This window comes from Melanostigma gelatinosum (genome assembly GCF_949748355.1).
Source record: "Melanostigma gelatinosum genome assembly, chromosome: 16".
In the NCBI taxonomy this organism is placed as follows: Eukaryota; Metazoa; Chordata; class Actinopteri; order Perciformes; family Zoarcidae; genus Melanostigma; species Melanostigma gelatinosum.
In genome coordinates, this window is record NC_136649.1 from 14,271,947 (window position 1) to 14,286,220 (window position 14,274).

A 14,274-nucleotide genomic window follows, 5' to 3' on the forward strand; every position below is an offset into this window, starting at 1 on the left:
AAGTAATTTGGTGCTATATTGACTGAATAAAACATAACTAACTTCACTTGCTTTCAGAACATTATTAGATTTGAATGACTTGAAATTCTGCTGAAATGTAGTTCAAAACGCAGCATGACAATAGGGCTCACTTTGGATGGGAGTCTGCTTTGCCTTGGCCAATGGGGGTCATGTCGTATGGCTTGGGTCTGGTAGCTGTGGGTGGGGGAGGGGTTGTTTTCTTTCAATATCTCCTCTGAGCCAATAAGCAAGAGTGGTACTGAATGAATCCAATTATCATCTACAAACCATCCCCAGCAGCACCTTGCACCAGGCCACTACTTTCATCAAGTGGATATATGGGTTTACATGCGCAATGAACGGGCTCCTTTCTTATTATAGAAATAACCCATGAAAATCATTTTCATACATTGGAACATATTATTTATTATCTAACATTTCCCTTTAATTTCAATTGCAGTGTCTCCAAAGTTGGATTAAGACAGTTATTTGAAAAATGTATGCGCTGTATCTGATTTCTCCACTTCTTCAGTGAGGCTAGACCTCATACATATTTTTTTTATCTATATCACATTACATTTTAAAATATCACAGTCCAATTTAAAAAAAAGGAAATTCCAAATATTTTGTCCATAATACTCCTATAGTTTTTCATATTAGAAATTTAATTGAAGCTAAATATGATGCAAGATATGAGTAAATTATGGGTCAATGCGTATCATGGCCTGTGATAACCACAAAACCTTCTGTAACAACAAAGTAACAACCCTCTTCTTATACATCATATTGTCTGATTATATAGACTGGACTCATTCAATTCAAAATAATAAGTGGTCATTGTCTCCAACTCCAGCCTGGTGGATAAAAGAACCGTATGTCCCGAAATGACGCTACTGTCCCTTTAAGAATACCAACCCCATCCGCGTACAACTGTTTTATGCAAATCTGACAAGCCGAACGTGCCGTGAGCCAATCAGAGGCGAGCTCTAACCGCGGGAGATCTAAATTTCGCGGGACGAAGTTTGGCGCTAAAAAAGCTGTTCTTCCTCAGCTCCTGTCCTGTTGTATGGAGAGCGCAACTGTGAGGTGGACGGACAAGAGTCACAGACCGGGTCGGATTCCGCATCAGAGGGAGTCACTATAGATTGTAAATCTCACGGAGGAACCTGATCTCAATGAGACGCGGAAGCCTTCTGGTACCGGACTTTAAAATACTGGATGTTTAAATGTATTATTTAACCAGCAGCTTTTTGTAACCTGTAGGGCAAAGCTGCCTCTGCACTTTGTTACTGGACAAAGGATAACAACACCGAGCAGTCTGCTGTCATTTACTGACGAATATTGTTCGAAAATACGGCTGAATTGTCGGTTTATCCCATGCATTTTGCATTTAATAGATGGATTTCTGCTGTATGAGTTGCTATTGACTTGTTTTTTGTTTACGTGAGTTAAGTAATATTCGCAGGGTAGAGACATATGTTCATACAAAGCCTATAGCAGCAACTTGCTAGAACAGGGGAACGATTTAGCAGAGCATTGATCGGTGTGCTTCGCTACAAAGCTTGACCAATCCGGTTGCATTTAGTTTACTCAGGAAAATGATGCGGATGCCGAAAGGTGTCTCTCCGGCTTCGGCGCGGCCAGTAGCGGGACTGTCTTGTCCTCAGCAGAAGATCAAGGTTTTGTGTACCGGAGGAGTGAAGACCGAGTTCTTCAGCACCGGACTGTCCAGCCCGCCGATGAGCACGGTACCGGCAGGCTATTTCACCCAGATCTGCAACACTGCCGTGGCCGAACAAAGAGCTAACAGCCTGTATTCAACCCCCCACGGACCAGAGGCTAAACCCATCAGATCATCCTCCGGGCGACTGCCGGTAAATCATCTAACACACACACACACACACACACACTGCACAACAAGCTTGCATCACAAATACACACTTTTATAACAGCTAAATACAAAGTGCGTCCAGTGTAGTGAGTTATGTGGGCGGACTGATTATGGATTTCCAGTGGTATGCGTGTGTAGCAGCGTTTGGGGCACGTTCAAATATGTTTTGACGTGATAAAGCCACAGAGGAGCCACTGTGACTGCTGCTGGATGCTTATGAATGGCGTGGGTCCCTTTTGCCTGCCATGCTAAGTGTGACATCTTTCCCCCCCGCAGGCCAGCTGTAGCTGGAGGAGACCAGAGGCTGTGTGTGTTTAGTTAGTTGATAGTGTTAGGGGCCCCTTGCTTGTGAGAAGAAAGGATGAGTGGCCTCCACAGGGGGAGATAGCAGCTTTTACACTGGTGGCAGACAATAATGTCAACACAGCATTTTACTGTTGACCACTGTGAACTCAAAATCAGCTCTGCTTTGACGAGGAGTGTCCCTAAATCATGAGAAACACTTGTCGTTGGACAGCTTTTTTTTTTTGTGTGTGTGTGTGTGTGTGTGTGTGATTACACCCATATGACAGCTGCTCCAAGTGCATCTGTCATCGAGCCAATGCAGGGCCTGTGTAACCTGTTCACGTCACTGTAGGAAGAAGGTGGAGGTCAGAGGTCATAACCGGACAACCGGTGGGTTTTCCGGCTCATGCGTGCGTCTTCTCAGGTGAAAAGAGATCTTAGAATCACTCTAGACTGAAACAAAAATGGGTTGATTGAAAAGCTTTGTGATCGGAGAGGATTGGATGGCACTCGGCAGCGTGCTAGTGCTTCACAGCTGCTGGTGCTCGTTATAGTCGGTCTCTTCTCTCTCTAGCCAGCCGGCCTTGCCGTCTTTTAGAGTTAGTGAGAGTAGCGCTAAAGGGGTTAGAGTGTGCACAGGCCCGGGGTCTTCAAATCTCATGTAAACCTTTTGCCCGTGGAGCCTGTATCCACTAATAGGCCCTTCAAGAGGATTAGGTGGACATAAGTAAAGTGGGGAATAGGCCACCACCTGGCTTATCATACGCAAAGGTGAACTTGATTATAGCTTTGTCAAATTCCTTGTATTTGTAACATACTTTCTCGGGGGGGATTTGTACATGTCACATGTTCGAATTCTCCATTTTGTTTGCTGACTTGGGTATGTCCCCCCCCCCCCCCCCCCCCCGTTTAATCCAGCATTAAGACCCGTTCATGTGACAGATAGTTTGCCTCCATCGTGCCCGCCCTGACATAGAGTGTGTTGGATGTGGGTCGATAGGGTTCACGTGATGCGAGGCAATCATCAGAAGATGGTGACATGCTGCTGATAGTAGAGCCGGACTTCTGAGTGTGTGTGTGTTCTCACTGATAATGGTATCGTCCATTCTGCCGCAAATACACGACTACACAGTACAGCGTTTGTGGTGATGGAATTATTTATATGCAAGCAAGTGCTCGTAGTTATTACAGATTACCACAGCTGACCACAGTTAAGGTGGAGAGAAGAGTGATGCACTTTTGAAACCGCAGAGCCGGTTTCAAGAGTCCCATGATTATGAAACTTCCTCCACACATTTCAGTAAGTTTAATAGACCTTCAGTTCTATCGGGGGGGGGGGGGGAGCACCACGACGTCTTAACAAATGATGCTGAGAGTAGGTGATGGCCTTGTGTCTTGTTATACTAAATAAACATAACTAAAGTTGGTCCCCTTGCTTTTTGTTCTGGGTTTTTCTGAGAGCGTAATATTCTCAGATCTGAATTTCTAAATGACTGACAGCTGCATCTGCAGTGTTTTTAGGGTCATGGACGAAATGCTAGGATATTTTGTCTCCTCTTAATTCCTTAAATACAGAGATTTGAGATTCAGAACGGTATCCAAATTGAGTTGAGCTCGTGTTTTCAGCCACAGAGCATCACTGCAGCAGCTGGCAAGCACTCAAAACAAATGATCTGGTTTCATACAACCGGTTCACAAATGTTTTTTTCCCTAATTAGTCCCTCTACATTAGCAGCACGTGACAAAACAACAGATGCAAGGATGCCATCCTTACGAGGCTGTTTAAAGGGACTTCAGTTCATCACTCAACTTGAAGATCGTACCTATAGAGTCCTCTTTATGTGCCTGCTGACACAGCGGCCTCATTTCATGTTCAGTCATGGGTCTTGTGTTTACAGGAAGTGCTGCTTCTTCATGTGTAGCCCACTTCCTTCAACTTACACAGCATCACAGTGCCAACGGTCTTTTTAGCTTGGCTCAGCATGAGAACCAGCAACTCATCTGTGCCACAGTGGTGCTGCGTAATCCCACACTTGAAAGCTTTCTCGTGGGGTATATGCTGTTGAAACCCCTGAGAAAGAGTTCATGTTTGACTGCACGAAGGTAACGGCAGCTGAAGAGATCTCCTCTTTACTTGTTAATCATGCCGACTGCAGTAAAAGGCAGTGAATGAGTGATTGTCATGTGCCTTTTAACCAGGGTGTGTAGACTATTGATGATGTTGTGTCACTCTGGTTTCCTTTCGGATTGATGGTGATGTAAATGTGTTACAGGCCTCTCACCAAAGTCCACCGACGAACCTTTCTCTCTGTTACAGCTGCTTTCGATCCAATCTCGTCCTCAAAGCAAACCGATGAATGCATTTGTCTGTTTCAGATGCAAAAAGCCACATTAACTACAAACCAAACGGCAGTCTGGGAACAAGATGCATCAGCATAATGTCCACCAGAAACAAAGTCCCACTTATTCCCTGCTTACGTCACATGTGGTGTTCCCAGATTTTTCACGGGAATGTGAGCAACCTGCCAAAACTGCATCAGCACTGATATCGGCTCTATGAATTACTCTTTCTGTCTTTTTCTGGGGAAACAGACATCTTTCATATAACTCCCAGTGTCGTCTTGAATCACCTTGTGCTTCCAGAGATTCTTCTCGGAGCCCCTCTGGTAAGCCCCCCCCCCCCCCCCCCCCATTCAGACCGTTGACACTCGGGTGTGACATTGGCCACAACTCACCCGAAATCTCTCTCTGCTTCTCTATTCCCTCTCATTCACCTTGTTTCAACCTGATAGCCTCAGGCCAGCGGTGGCCCTGGAGCAAGTTGTCCTCAATGGGGGGGTGGTTTGCATTTCAAAAGCAGCCTGCTCCCCCCTCGCCTCTCTCCACCACCGACCCAAACGGGCAGATCCAACCTTCTCTTTTACCTCTTGAGAGCCACGTTGACAGTCTCGTCGGCCGTGCAGGCATTGCTTTTCTTTTGACTCCCCAAGGGTGTGGACGTGAGGGGTTTGTGTACACAGATATGAGCAGGCATACTGTAACTTGTCCTTGGCTTGGGTGGAATTTGAATCCCATGCAGCCTGACAGACCAGGTGTGTTGGTTTTGAAGAGAGGCCTCCGATTGCAGAAGTCCTTCACGTGAGGTGAACTGCCACTTTGGAGATTTCACCAGAGCAGCTGCAGGAATCGGCCTGATGTATAGAGCCAACAGAAGAAGCCACGTGCGGTGCTTTGGGCGTAACTGGGCAGGCGAGTCTTGGAGATAAAGAGCTCACAGGAGTGTTTTTGACACAGGCTTATCCCGTTTCCTCTCACAGCCATTGACTGAACAACAGTGGCTTGCTGCACAACAACTACAACTGATTTAGAATTGAGTAACATGTGCTATATAACTATAATAATTTCGATGTCCAGAGGTTTTGTCTCCAGCATCGTGCTTGTGTGCTTGGCCTCTAAAGCCACAAGCAGCCGGTCTTTCTACGACACGAAACGGTGTTTGCGTAATGTGGTTGACTCACCAGAGAAATCCCTCATGCAAAAAAAGGGAGCACCCAAGCCCATACAGCTGCAGGGTGAAACCGTTGGTTCCCCTCTTACAACATGTCACCATGCCTGTGGCTGCCACTCTCAAATGATAGACCTACAAGCCTGAAAAATGTAGACACGGTGCAGCTTGATGCGTACATTTAGGTCATGGCAAGGCAAGGCAAGTTTATTTGTGTAGCACATTTCAACAACAAGGTAATTCAAAGTGCTTCACATGAAACCATTAAAAGCATCAAAACATAAGGCAAAAGAAAAGGAGATTTAAAAACAATTAAGAACATTCATTAAAACATTCAAAAACAGTGCAAGAAATAAAATGCAGTAGTAAAATGCAGAAATGCAGGAAATTGATGAATATATTAATTGAATGTGATTCAATTAAAGGCAGCAGCAAACAGAAAAGTCTTCAATCTTGATTTAAAGGAGCTGAGGGTCTCAGCAGACCTGCAGCTTTCTGGGACTTTGTTCCAGATATGTGGAGCAGAAAAACTGAAGTTGGAAGTTAACCGTGTTCTAATGTCAAGGCTGCTCTTTTTATTCGTTGCTTACACTGGGACTGACAATCAAGTCAAACCAGACAGATCTTCTCTCTGTTCAACGACAGCGGACACTGACTCCTGCTAATAACCAGTATCTGATTCCTCTCTACAGTCAGGACTCTGAGCCAACAAACACACAGCTTTTTAATCCCAGAAATAAATGCTGGCAGTCACCATTTTGTTCAGGGTGGCCCTGACCCGTGTATTTCTCTGTCCTACTGAAGTTACTGTATACGCTGTGAGGATTAAAAGCCGCCCCGCCGGCAGCACACACACACACACTCGCTGTGCGGCTCCAGATGTCTCCAGTCAACAGGTGGACATGTCATGGGAGCACACTGGGACAATAGCACCCTTCATTATCCCCACGCTCAGACAGGCGCATCCACACATGGTTAAGTCAATTCAGCACTTTTTTTCCCCGTCGCTGAAAAAAGTCCCTTGCCTAAACCTATTAGCTAAAGCACTGCACTAGGGCTGGGCGATATGGCCTAAAAAAAAAATCTCCGATTTTTTTACAAAAAATCCGATTCACGATTTAAAATCGATTTTTTTCCCCCAAAATTTTTTGCAGATGACAGAAGCTGTTGAAAACAATTTTTTCTTTTATTTTGTGATGATTTTCCCAAGTAGGTTGATAAAAATAAAGTGCAAACAAAACCTGAACATTGTAGAAAGGTGCCTGTAGTATACAAAAAGTATTTGGTCACTCTTTTGTTTGCCTGAATCATTTAAATATAAAATTAAATTAAACATAACATTAAATGGCATTAAATAGTAGCCTTCCATTGTAAACAACTGTGCAAATGTAACTTTTTACAGTAAGCTTTCCTAACTGAATACACTGATACAAACACAGCATGAAATAAAATGTATGTGACCCTTTAACATTCACATTTTCAAAAGTGCAACATCTGATCTAACATCAACATAACATATTTTGCACAGTAAATAAGTGCATGTAAACAAAATCAAGTGCATTCACAACATAACCAACAGTATTAAACAGTAGTGCATGTTTTTTCTAAATATTTTTTGCCAGGAAGACAAGCCTGTCTACTACCTCTGGCTTCAGGCATGCACGGTGGCATGTAACAATGCCCCCCCCCACACACTGAAAAGCCTCTCAGAGGGGGCACTTGTAGCTGGCACAGAGAGGTATTTCTTTGCTAAAGTACTTAGCCTTGGAAAGTTAAGTTGGTGACGCTTCCACCAGTCAAGTGGATCGGTGTCTGGGTCAACCTGCTGGACCACAGGTCAGTTGTTGCGGAGTAGAATGACATCCCCTCCAGCTCCGCAGAGATCCTTTGGCGTGTACTATTGTACAGCCGAGGCAAGGCAACGTCAGAAAAATGTTTACGGCTTGGTAGCACGTACCTGGGGTCCAAAGCTTTGAGACGGTGAATAAACCCCGGCTTTTCCACGGTGTATATGGGCACCATATCTTTTGCGATATACATCGCGACTGCATCCGTGATGGCTTTCCACCGGGCACTCTTCTTCTCATGCGGAGTACAGTTGGTGAATGTCTCCAAAATGCTGGGTTGTTTTTGTGAGGTGGCGGCGGCAGCAGTGAAGCTGCTGGCCGCCATTGTTTTAGTTTGTAAACAATGCGCGCGCACTCTACTACGGGAAAAAGGGGTGGGGGCGATTTTCTCGATTTTCAATAAAACACATCGCCTTAAAGCACACATTCGAATTAATCGATTAAATCGATTTATCGCCCAGCCCTACACTGCACGGACAAAAAGGGATTACTGTTGCCAAGTATTTGTGAGGAGACTTGGAAGGAAGGCGAGTTTGTGAGGCAACACAGAGCTGAAAGGATAAGAGAGCACACAATTATAGACGACCGAGGTGAGGTCCTAACCAGATGCCAATTACCCAGCAGCCTCGGTAGCGCTTTGCTAAAATCCCACTCCTTGTTAGATCAGTCACCGCAGTGTTTTGTGTGGGATTGACCGCGAACTCTCTCGTCCACCGCGTTCGAGTCGAGGAGGAATTCTGCGTGCTAGGGTGTCGCCACCTTGTGCAACTTGTCGTTTTTCAGACAGTTGGTCATTTCTCAATCCTGTGAGGGGATTGGGTTCATGTGACTTTCACTTTTGTTACGTTGGGCCTATGTGGGTCACATGAAGATAGTATATTGTAGGTTATATTGTGGTCCAAAGGTTGCAGTGCAGTGACAGTCGTGTGCGTGTGTGTGTGTGTGTGTAGAGCCTGTGTGTTAAGCTGTGGAGGAAAGGGAACATTGGGAGGTTTGAGAGGGGGGGGGGGAGGAGAGGTCATTGAGTGATTCCAGGGATTTCATTGCATTTTGCTGGCAGTGGGTTGAGAGGCAATCACCCCGTTTCCCTATCCCACAACACACACACGCACTCACACGCATGCATACATACATAAGATCAGCCCCTCTTGAAGTGCTTGGGAAAGTGTTACAGGGGTGCTTTGTTCCTGCACTTGAGGGCTGTTGGCACATTTACGACACTTTTCAACAACCCCCTATTTAGCACTTGTGCCAGCATTGATGTCATTGTTTCATGGATTGGCTGGACGTGCCCCACACACACTTCATTATCATTATTTAACTTCTAAGTAGAATGGAAGTTTGTTTCCAGCAGACCATAATGTAGGAATGGGAATATATCCACCCTCGATATATTGTTATGGTGACAGAATGATGAGAAACACCCTCTTTGCTCTTGTATTTGTATTTGTACGAATGAACATGAACTCTGTCCTCTCCAGGCCAAGAGGAAGCTGGATCTAGAGGACCCTCTTTACCTGCCAGAGTTCCGCACACCAAAAGGCAAATGCAGCATCGCAGCCAGGATACCAAGTCCAAGGAGTGAGTACACCAACTACAGATGAGAGGATAGATGGGTGTGAGAGAGGTGGTGTAGCATCGTGGGTTTTGTGCGTAGATATTTGAGCCCTGTAGTAGAATATGGTCAACAGTAGAGTCTAATTTAAATACAAAGAAAAGCTGTATAAAAGGACTAAGTACAAAGAGGGAAGTCTCAGGAAGTTGTCTAATTACGGTTTCTTACAATAGTCCAAAGGAGGGAGGTAGGGTGGGGGTTCTATGGGGGTCACAGAGGGCAGGGAGTAGGCCGGTTTAAAACGGAGCCCCACGTCTTCAGACCAGTCCAGCAGAAAAGCGGCACAGAAGCCTCGGGACTAAAGTCAAATGATTAAACCAACAACAGATTGAAATGTGTCTTGTTTGACACACGGATGGTCAACATGTGGAGGACAAGGCCCGATCAGAAGCAGACGGTAGCATCAATGAATGAGTCTGGTCTGTTTCAAACACCATGTGCAATACTTTTGAAGACATGTGCTTCTGTGAGGTGGTGACTGGTGTGAAGGTTGTTCACAATCAACGAACAGCATCATAAACACGACTATGAGTCTCACATTCACACAGGAATTAAGGTAATTGACACACTCGTATGATGACGAGTTTGCACCTTTAGTAAGTTTATCTTCTTACATCTTCATTTGTCTGTTGGATATCTACATATCTCTGTCAATCGTTGCTGCTCTTACTCCTTACTGGTCCTCTCCTCATGTGCCTTTGTCTGGATCTTTTGCCCTCAGCTCCAAAGTCTCCGGGTGAGCGGACGCGGTACGACACGTCCCTGGGCCTGCTGACCAAGAAGTTTGTGGGTCTGATCGCGGAGTCTCCCGATGGAGTTCTTGACCTGAACTGGGCCACCGAGGTTCTGGAGGTCCAGAAGAGGCGCATCTATGACATCACCAACGTGCTGGAGGGAGTCCAGCTCATCCGGAAGAAGTCCAAGAACAACATCCAGTGGCTGTAAGTACCACTGCCAAAGAAGAACATAACAGTTTTACCAACATTTGATGCTTGGTGGGAGTTCCGGACTCCAAGAACTACAGGCCGCCACAAACATGGGTTTGTGGTCGTAAGACCACATGACACATAGGCCACATTTCAGTCCGATGAACACGACTCTCAACACAATCAGATGCAGTTTATTTGCTTCTGTCAAACAGCTCAGACAAGGCTTTGATATTTTACAAGCCAACTGCCAAACATGTTCACTCTCTGTGAGTTGCAGTGTAAGCAGGCCAGTCTCATGTTTAGCAGTGGTCAGAGATTCCCCCTGATGAAGTCTGAACCGGGCTTTACAACGAGGGACCAGCAGAACAGAGACATCTATCGTGTAATGCAAAACATGATAGATTGTGTTGATTGAAACGCTGTTGTGTGCGAGTACAACTCTGTGGATTTATTCCTGCTTACACTGAGCTTATCTGCCCTCTAGTGGCTGGTACGTCTACTGATATTGTCCATTACGCTGCGTGTCTTTGTTTTTGAGTTGATACGACAGCTACAGGTTTTTACTGCAATCTGATCCTCACACATTTTGATGATGTGTCTGTTTATGTGTGTTTTTGTAGGGTTGGAGACGTGTTTGAAGGTGGTGCAGGTGGAGGAGAGAAGGCTTGCGCTCTGAGGAAAGAACTTGGAGACCTGGAGAGAGTCGAAATATCTCTGGATGAGCTGATCCACTCCAGCACCGCACAGCTCAAACAACTCACCGAATATGAAGATAATAAGAGATATCCTTTACATCAAGCTGTGTGTGTGTGTGTGTAAGATGAACATCACTCACTGGTTGTCGCCTGGGTCTGGTTACACATGCAAACAGCCACTTCATCTCTGCAGCCGTTATGCCCCTTGACCGCACGCTGTACGTTGGGCTATGTGACATATCAGGACATTCGCTCCATCGGCACTCTCCGAGACCAGACGGTCATCGCCGTCAAGGCCCCCGCGGACACCAAACTAGAAGTGCCAGACACGGCAGGGGTGAGAACACAAGATTTCCAAACCAACAGATTCAATTGTTGTTAAAAACTCTCCGAAAAACAAGTGGAATACATGCAACGAAACTATGAGTGTTGTTCTGTATATTTATACAATGTACTTTTTCTATCCTTCTCCTTACAGCAGGGATCATTACAGATCTATTTAAAAAGTAAGAATGGGCCCATTGAAGTCTACCTGTGTCCAGAGGAGGGTCTTGAAGATGCCAGCCCAGTTAAAAGCGCAGCCACCCCTAAAAAGGAGTTCCCTCAACCTCTCGGCCCTCCAGCTACCACCCCAATGCCGCCACCAAGCTACGGCATCAAACAGGAGCCTGCTGAATGTAAGCGGGGTTTTCTGTTGGCTCGTGGTACAATACAGTAGGATTCTGACTTTACACTCTCACTGGGAGCTAATGGGTTGATGAGTCACTTTATTCCGACAGTGAGTCGTGTGTGTGTGTGTGTGTGTGTGTGTGTGTGTGTGTGTGTGTCCCTGATTGCAAGAATACTTAGAATCAAGAAGACAATGTTTCTGAATCTTTTTTTTATTTTTTATTTTTTTTCTTCTGTCCAATAAAAATTCATAGTTAACTTTTAAACATTCAGGAGATAAGTCAGACTAAAAATATGAACTTATGCTCTGTCCTTTTCTTGATCACAGTCGACATATCTCCAGCAGCTCCAGCCACCTCCTCGGAGGCAGCCTCCACCTCCACTCTGCTGGACGTCGAGGGTCTGCTGGGTTTACCCCCCGGCCTGCTCCAGCTCACGGAGGACCAGCTGCCTTGCGTCTCTTTCGCCCCGGACCCCAACACCCCCTTTGTCAGTTTCTCTCCCCCTCTGGACCACGACGACTACCTCTGGAGCCTGGAGGATAGCGAGGGAGTGTCCGATTTCTTCGACACCTGTGATCTTGGAGAGCTGTTGAAGAGCTGAAGGTGTAAAATGAAAGGGAGGCAGGAGGAAATTTGGGGAGATTAATTAAGGGGGTAAATATATAATTCAATGCCTTCTCGAGGTAGGAAATATTACACTATAAAGCCATAACTCTTTGTTTTTACCATGCCTGTTTTAATGTTAATGATTCCAAAGGAGGAGTCACCCCCTTTGTTTGTTTTAACAAAGTAAAAATGATTTGTACATGAACACGAGGGGACTGAGAGGTTGGCTGAGAGTGTAATCTCCAACCATTAGGAAATGCTGTTTAAAATGGCGGCACTGTTTTTTTTGGATCATTCACATTTTCCGATTGCGCTACAAACACAGAAGTTATCGTGCACATCACATCCCCGGCAACATAATCTGGTGCGTTCGGTTTTGTGGCCGGTGTTTACAGTGTAACGACTCAGGAATTGTTTTTCTTCCTTTCCCCCCCCCCCCCCCCCCAAAGTCTAAATATGTTTGTGCCACTCTTTAACCCGTAGGGGGCAGCCTCGTACCATGTCAGCTTTAACTGCCATGCAGCTTTACAGGATTCAATCACTGGAATTAGCGTACGCTAAAGCCATCAAGAACTCGACACAGGGTGTGTTTTCAAGAGCGTACCGTCTTCAGCACTGACCAAATTAAAGCTGTGAATAATACTGGTCCACCAGCATCGGCCGCTTCAGTAGGGTATCGTGTGAAACACGAGTTCATCGGAATCTGAACTCGTGTTTTTAGCTCATGTGGCTTCTGTCTGATCAGGCTTTGCTCTTTCCTGTCTTAAGCTTTATGTCGGGCCTCGTACCTCTTTGGTGCTGCATTGTGTGCCAAAATGTTGAAAGGCAGCTTCTGACACCCAAAAGTGGACCCAGATCCATAATAAGAGAGTCGCACTCACTCTTGTTGGTTTGGCAGCTTTATTCTAAATCCAGGTGCTCCTCTATTGATAAGAGTTTGCTGATTTTGATAGAATTTGTTTTGATTCAGTGGTGTGAAGCTACTACTGTATTTCTGAAGGAAATAACCAAAATAAATGAAATGCAGCATCGGTGTTGCAGATGTGGTGGAAGCGGGGGTGAATTGATGTAATTAAAGTTTACTTAGAGGAGAGATTTTCTTCTTCTCTTGTTCAATAAGGAATGAAGTCTGCTGATCTAGCAGCAACAGAATCAAGAAGGTATTTGTATCTTAACTGTTCAAATTTCAAGCCCGTGAATGCTTTCCCACATGCGGTGGTGCAGCCCGTTTACATGTCAAAGACATGGAACCGAGGGCAGAGTAGTCAGAGTTATCTGTTCATAGTTATTTTTTCTTTCTTGTTTTTCGAAGCGTTCTAGACATTTGGAAATTTGAATTTCATGCTGATGTATTTTTGGCTTTCCCTCTACACTGCGGAGATAAGCTAACTGTCCTGTCCTAACAAAACTTGAAAATGTGTGCTCGTGTGCGTGTGTGTGTGTATATTTGACAGCTTGGGAAATGGGTGTCATGGTGTGTTTGTGTGTGAGGTTTTACGATGTCGATTAGAGGATGTGAATTCAGAATTTGTAGTTTTTTTTTGGTATTTGTATATAATTGGTTTTGTATTTATACCTATTTCCCCTGAATTTGTTGAAGGTTGAACTGTTCTTGAATGACACGCGGCACTTAATATTTTGTAATATTGTGTGGTCTGTTTGAAATGATTAAATAAATGCTGAAGCCATGGTTTGCAATTGGAATTGTGCTCCACTTTGATTTTTGTCATGTCAGGAACCTCGCAAACTACAGTTGAAATACAGAAGTCAACGTTCATCTTCATCCCTCATTGCGGTCCATTTATTTTTCTCCAAGCCTCTACAATGTATTCCTTGATTTGGCCCGACTTGCTGGAGAATTCGTCACTATCACAAGCGATTCGTCTTCAAAATGTATCGTAGGAACCCGAAATATGGAGGATTTACTGACTCAAAGCAGCGAGGATATGGAACTAATAGGTGACAGTCCCAGAGGAAAGAGAATCTGTTGACATGAAGAGTGACAATGAGACCTGAGCAATAAACGCATTCAGACAAAAACCCTCCCATCATTCTTTGTTTGTTGGTATCTTTGGAAACAAGCTCACAAAAGGGGGCGGGCACACAGGAGGTCAAAGTTCAGTGGGTCATTGGGCTAGTATGTAAGTGCCAATGCGTTCTGGGGGTAAAGACATTCCACATTTCTACCAATAAATCCGAAGAACAAATCGAATCTATAGATTTGCAAGTT

At 45.0% G+C, this 14,274-nt stretch overlaps 1 protein-coding gene across 2 annotated transcripts; it reads left to right on the plus strand.

The window, feature by feature from the left end:
• The first annotated feature begins 1,425 nt into the window (after nt 1-1,425).
• On the plus strand, nt 1,426-13,723 carry e2f2 (E2F transcription factor 2). 2 transcript variants are annotated; one of them, XM_079286540.1, is made up of 7 exons: nt 1,426-1,874; nt 9,010-9,109; nt 9,865-10,084; nt 10,693-10,854; nt 10,990-11,104; nt 11,246-11,444; nt 11,765-13,723. In XM_079286540.1, the coding sequence occupies exons 1-7, from the start codon at nt 1,599-1,601 to the stop codon at nt 12,037-12,039; spliced, it is 1,347 nt and encodes a 448-aa protein (XP_079142666.1). In that variant the 5' UTR covers nt 1,426-1,598; the 3' UTR covers nt 12,040-13,723. The 2 variants fall into 2 exon arrangements, with proteins under 2 accessions (XP_079142666.1, XP_079142667.1); XM_079286541.1 differs by having other exon boundaries at nt 11,780-13,723.
• Nucleotides 13,724-14,274: the final 551 nt, after the last annotated feature.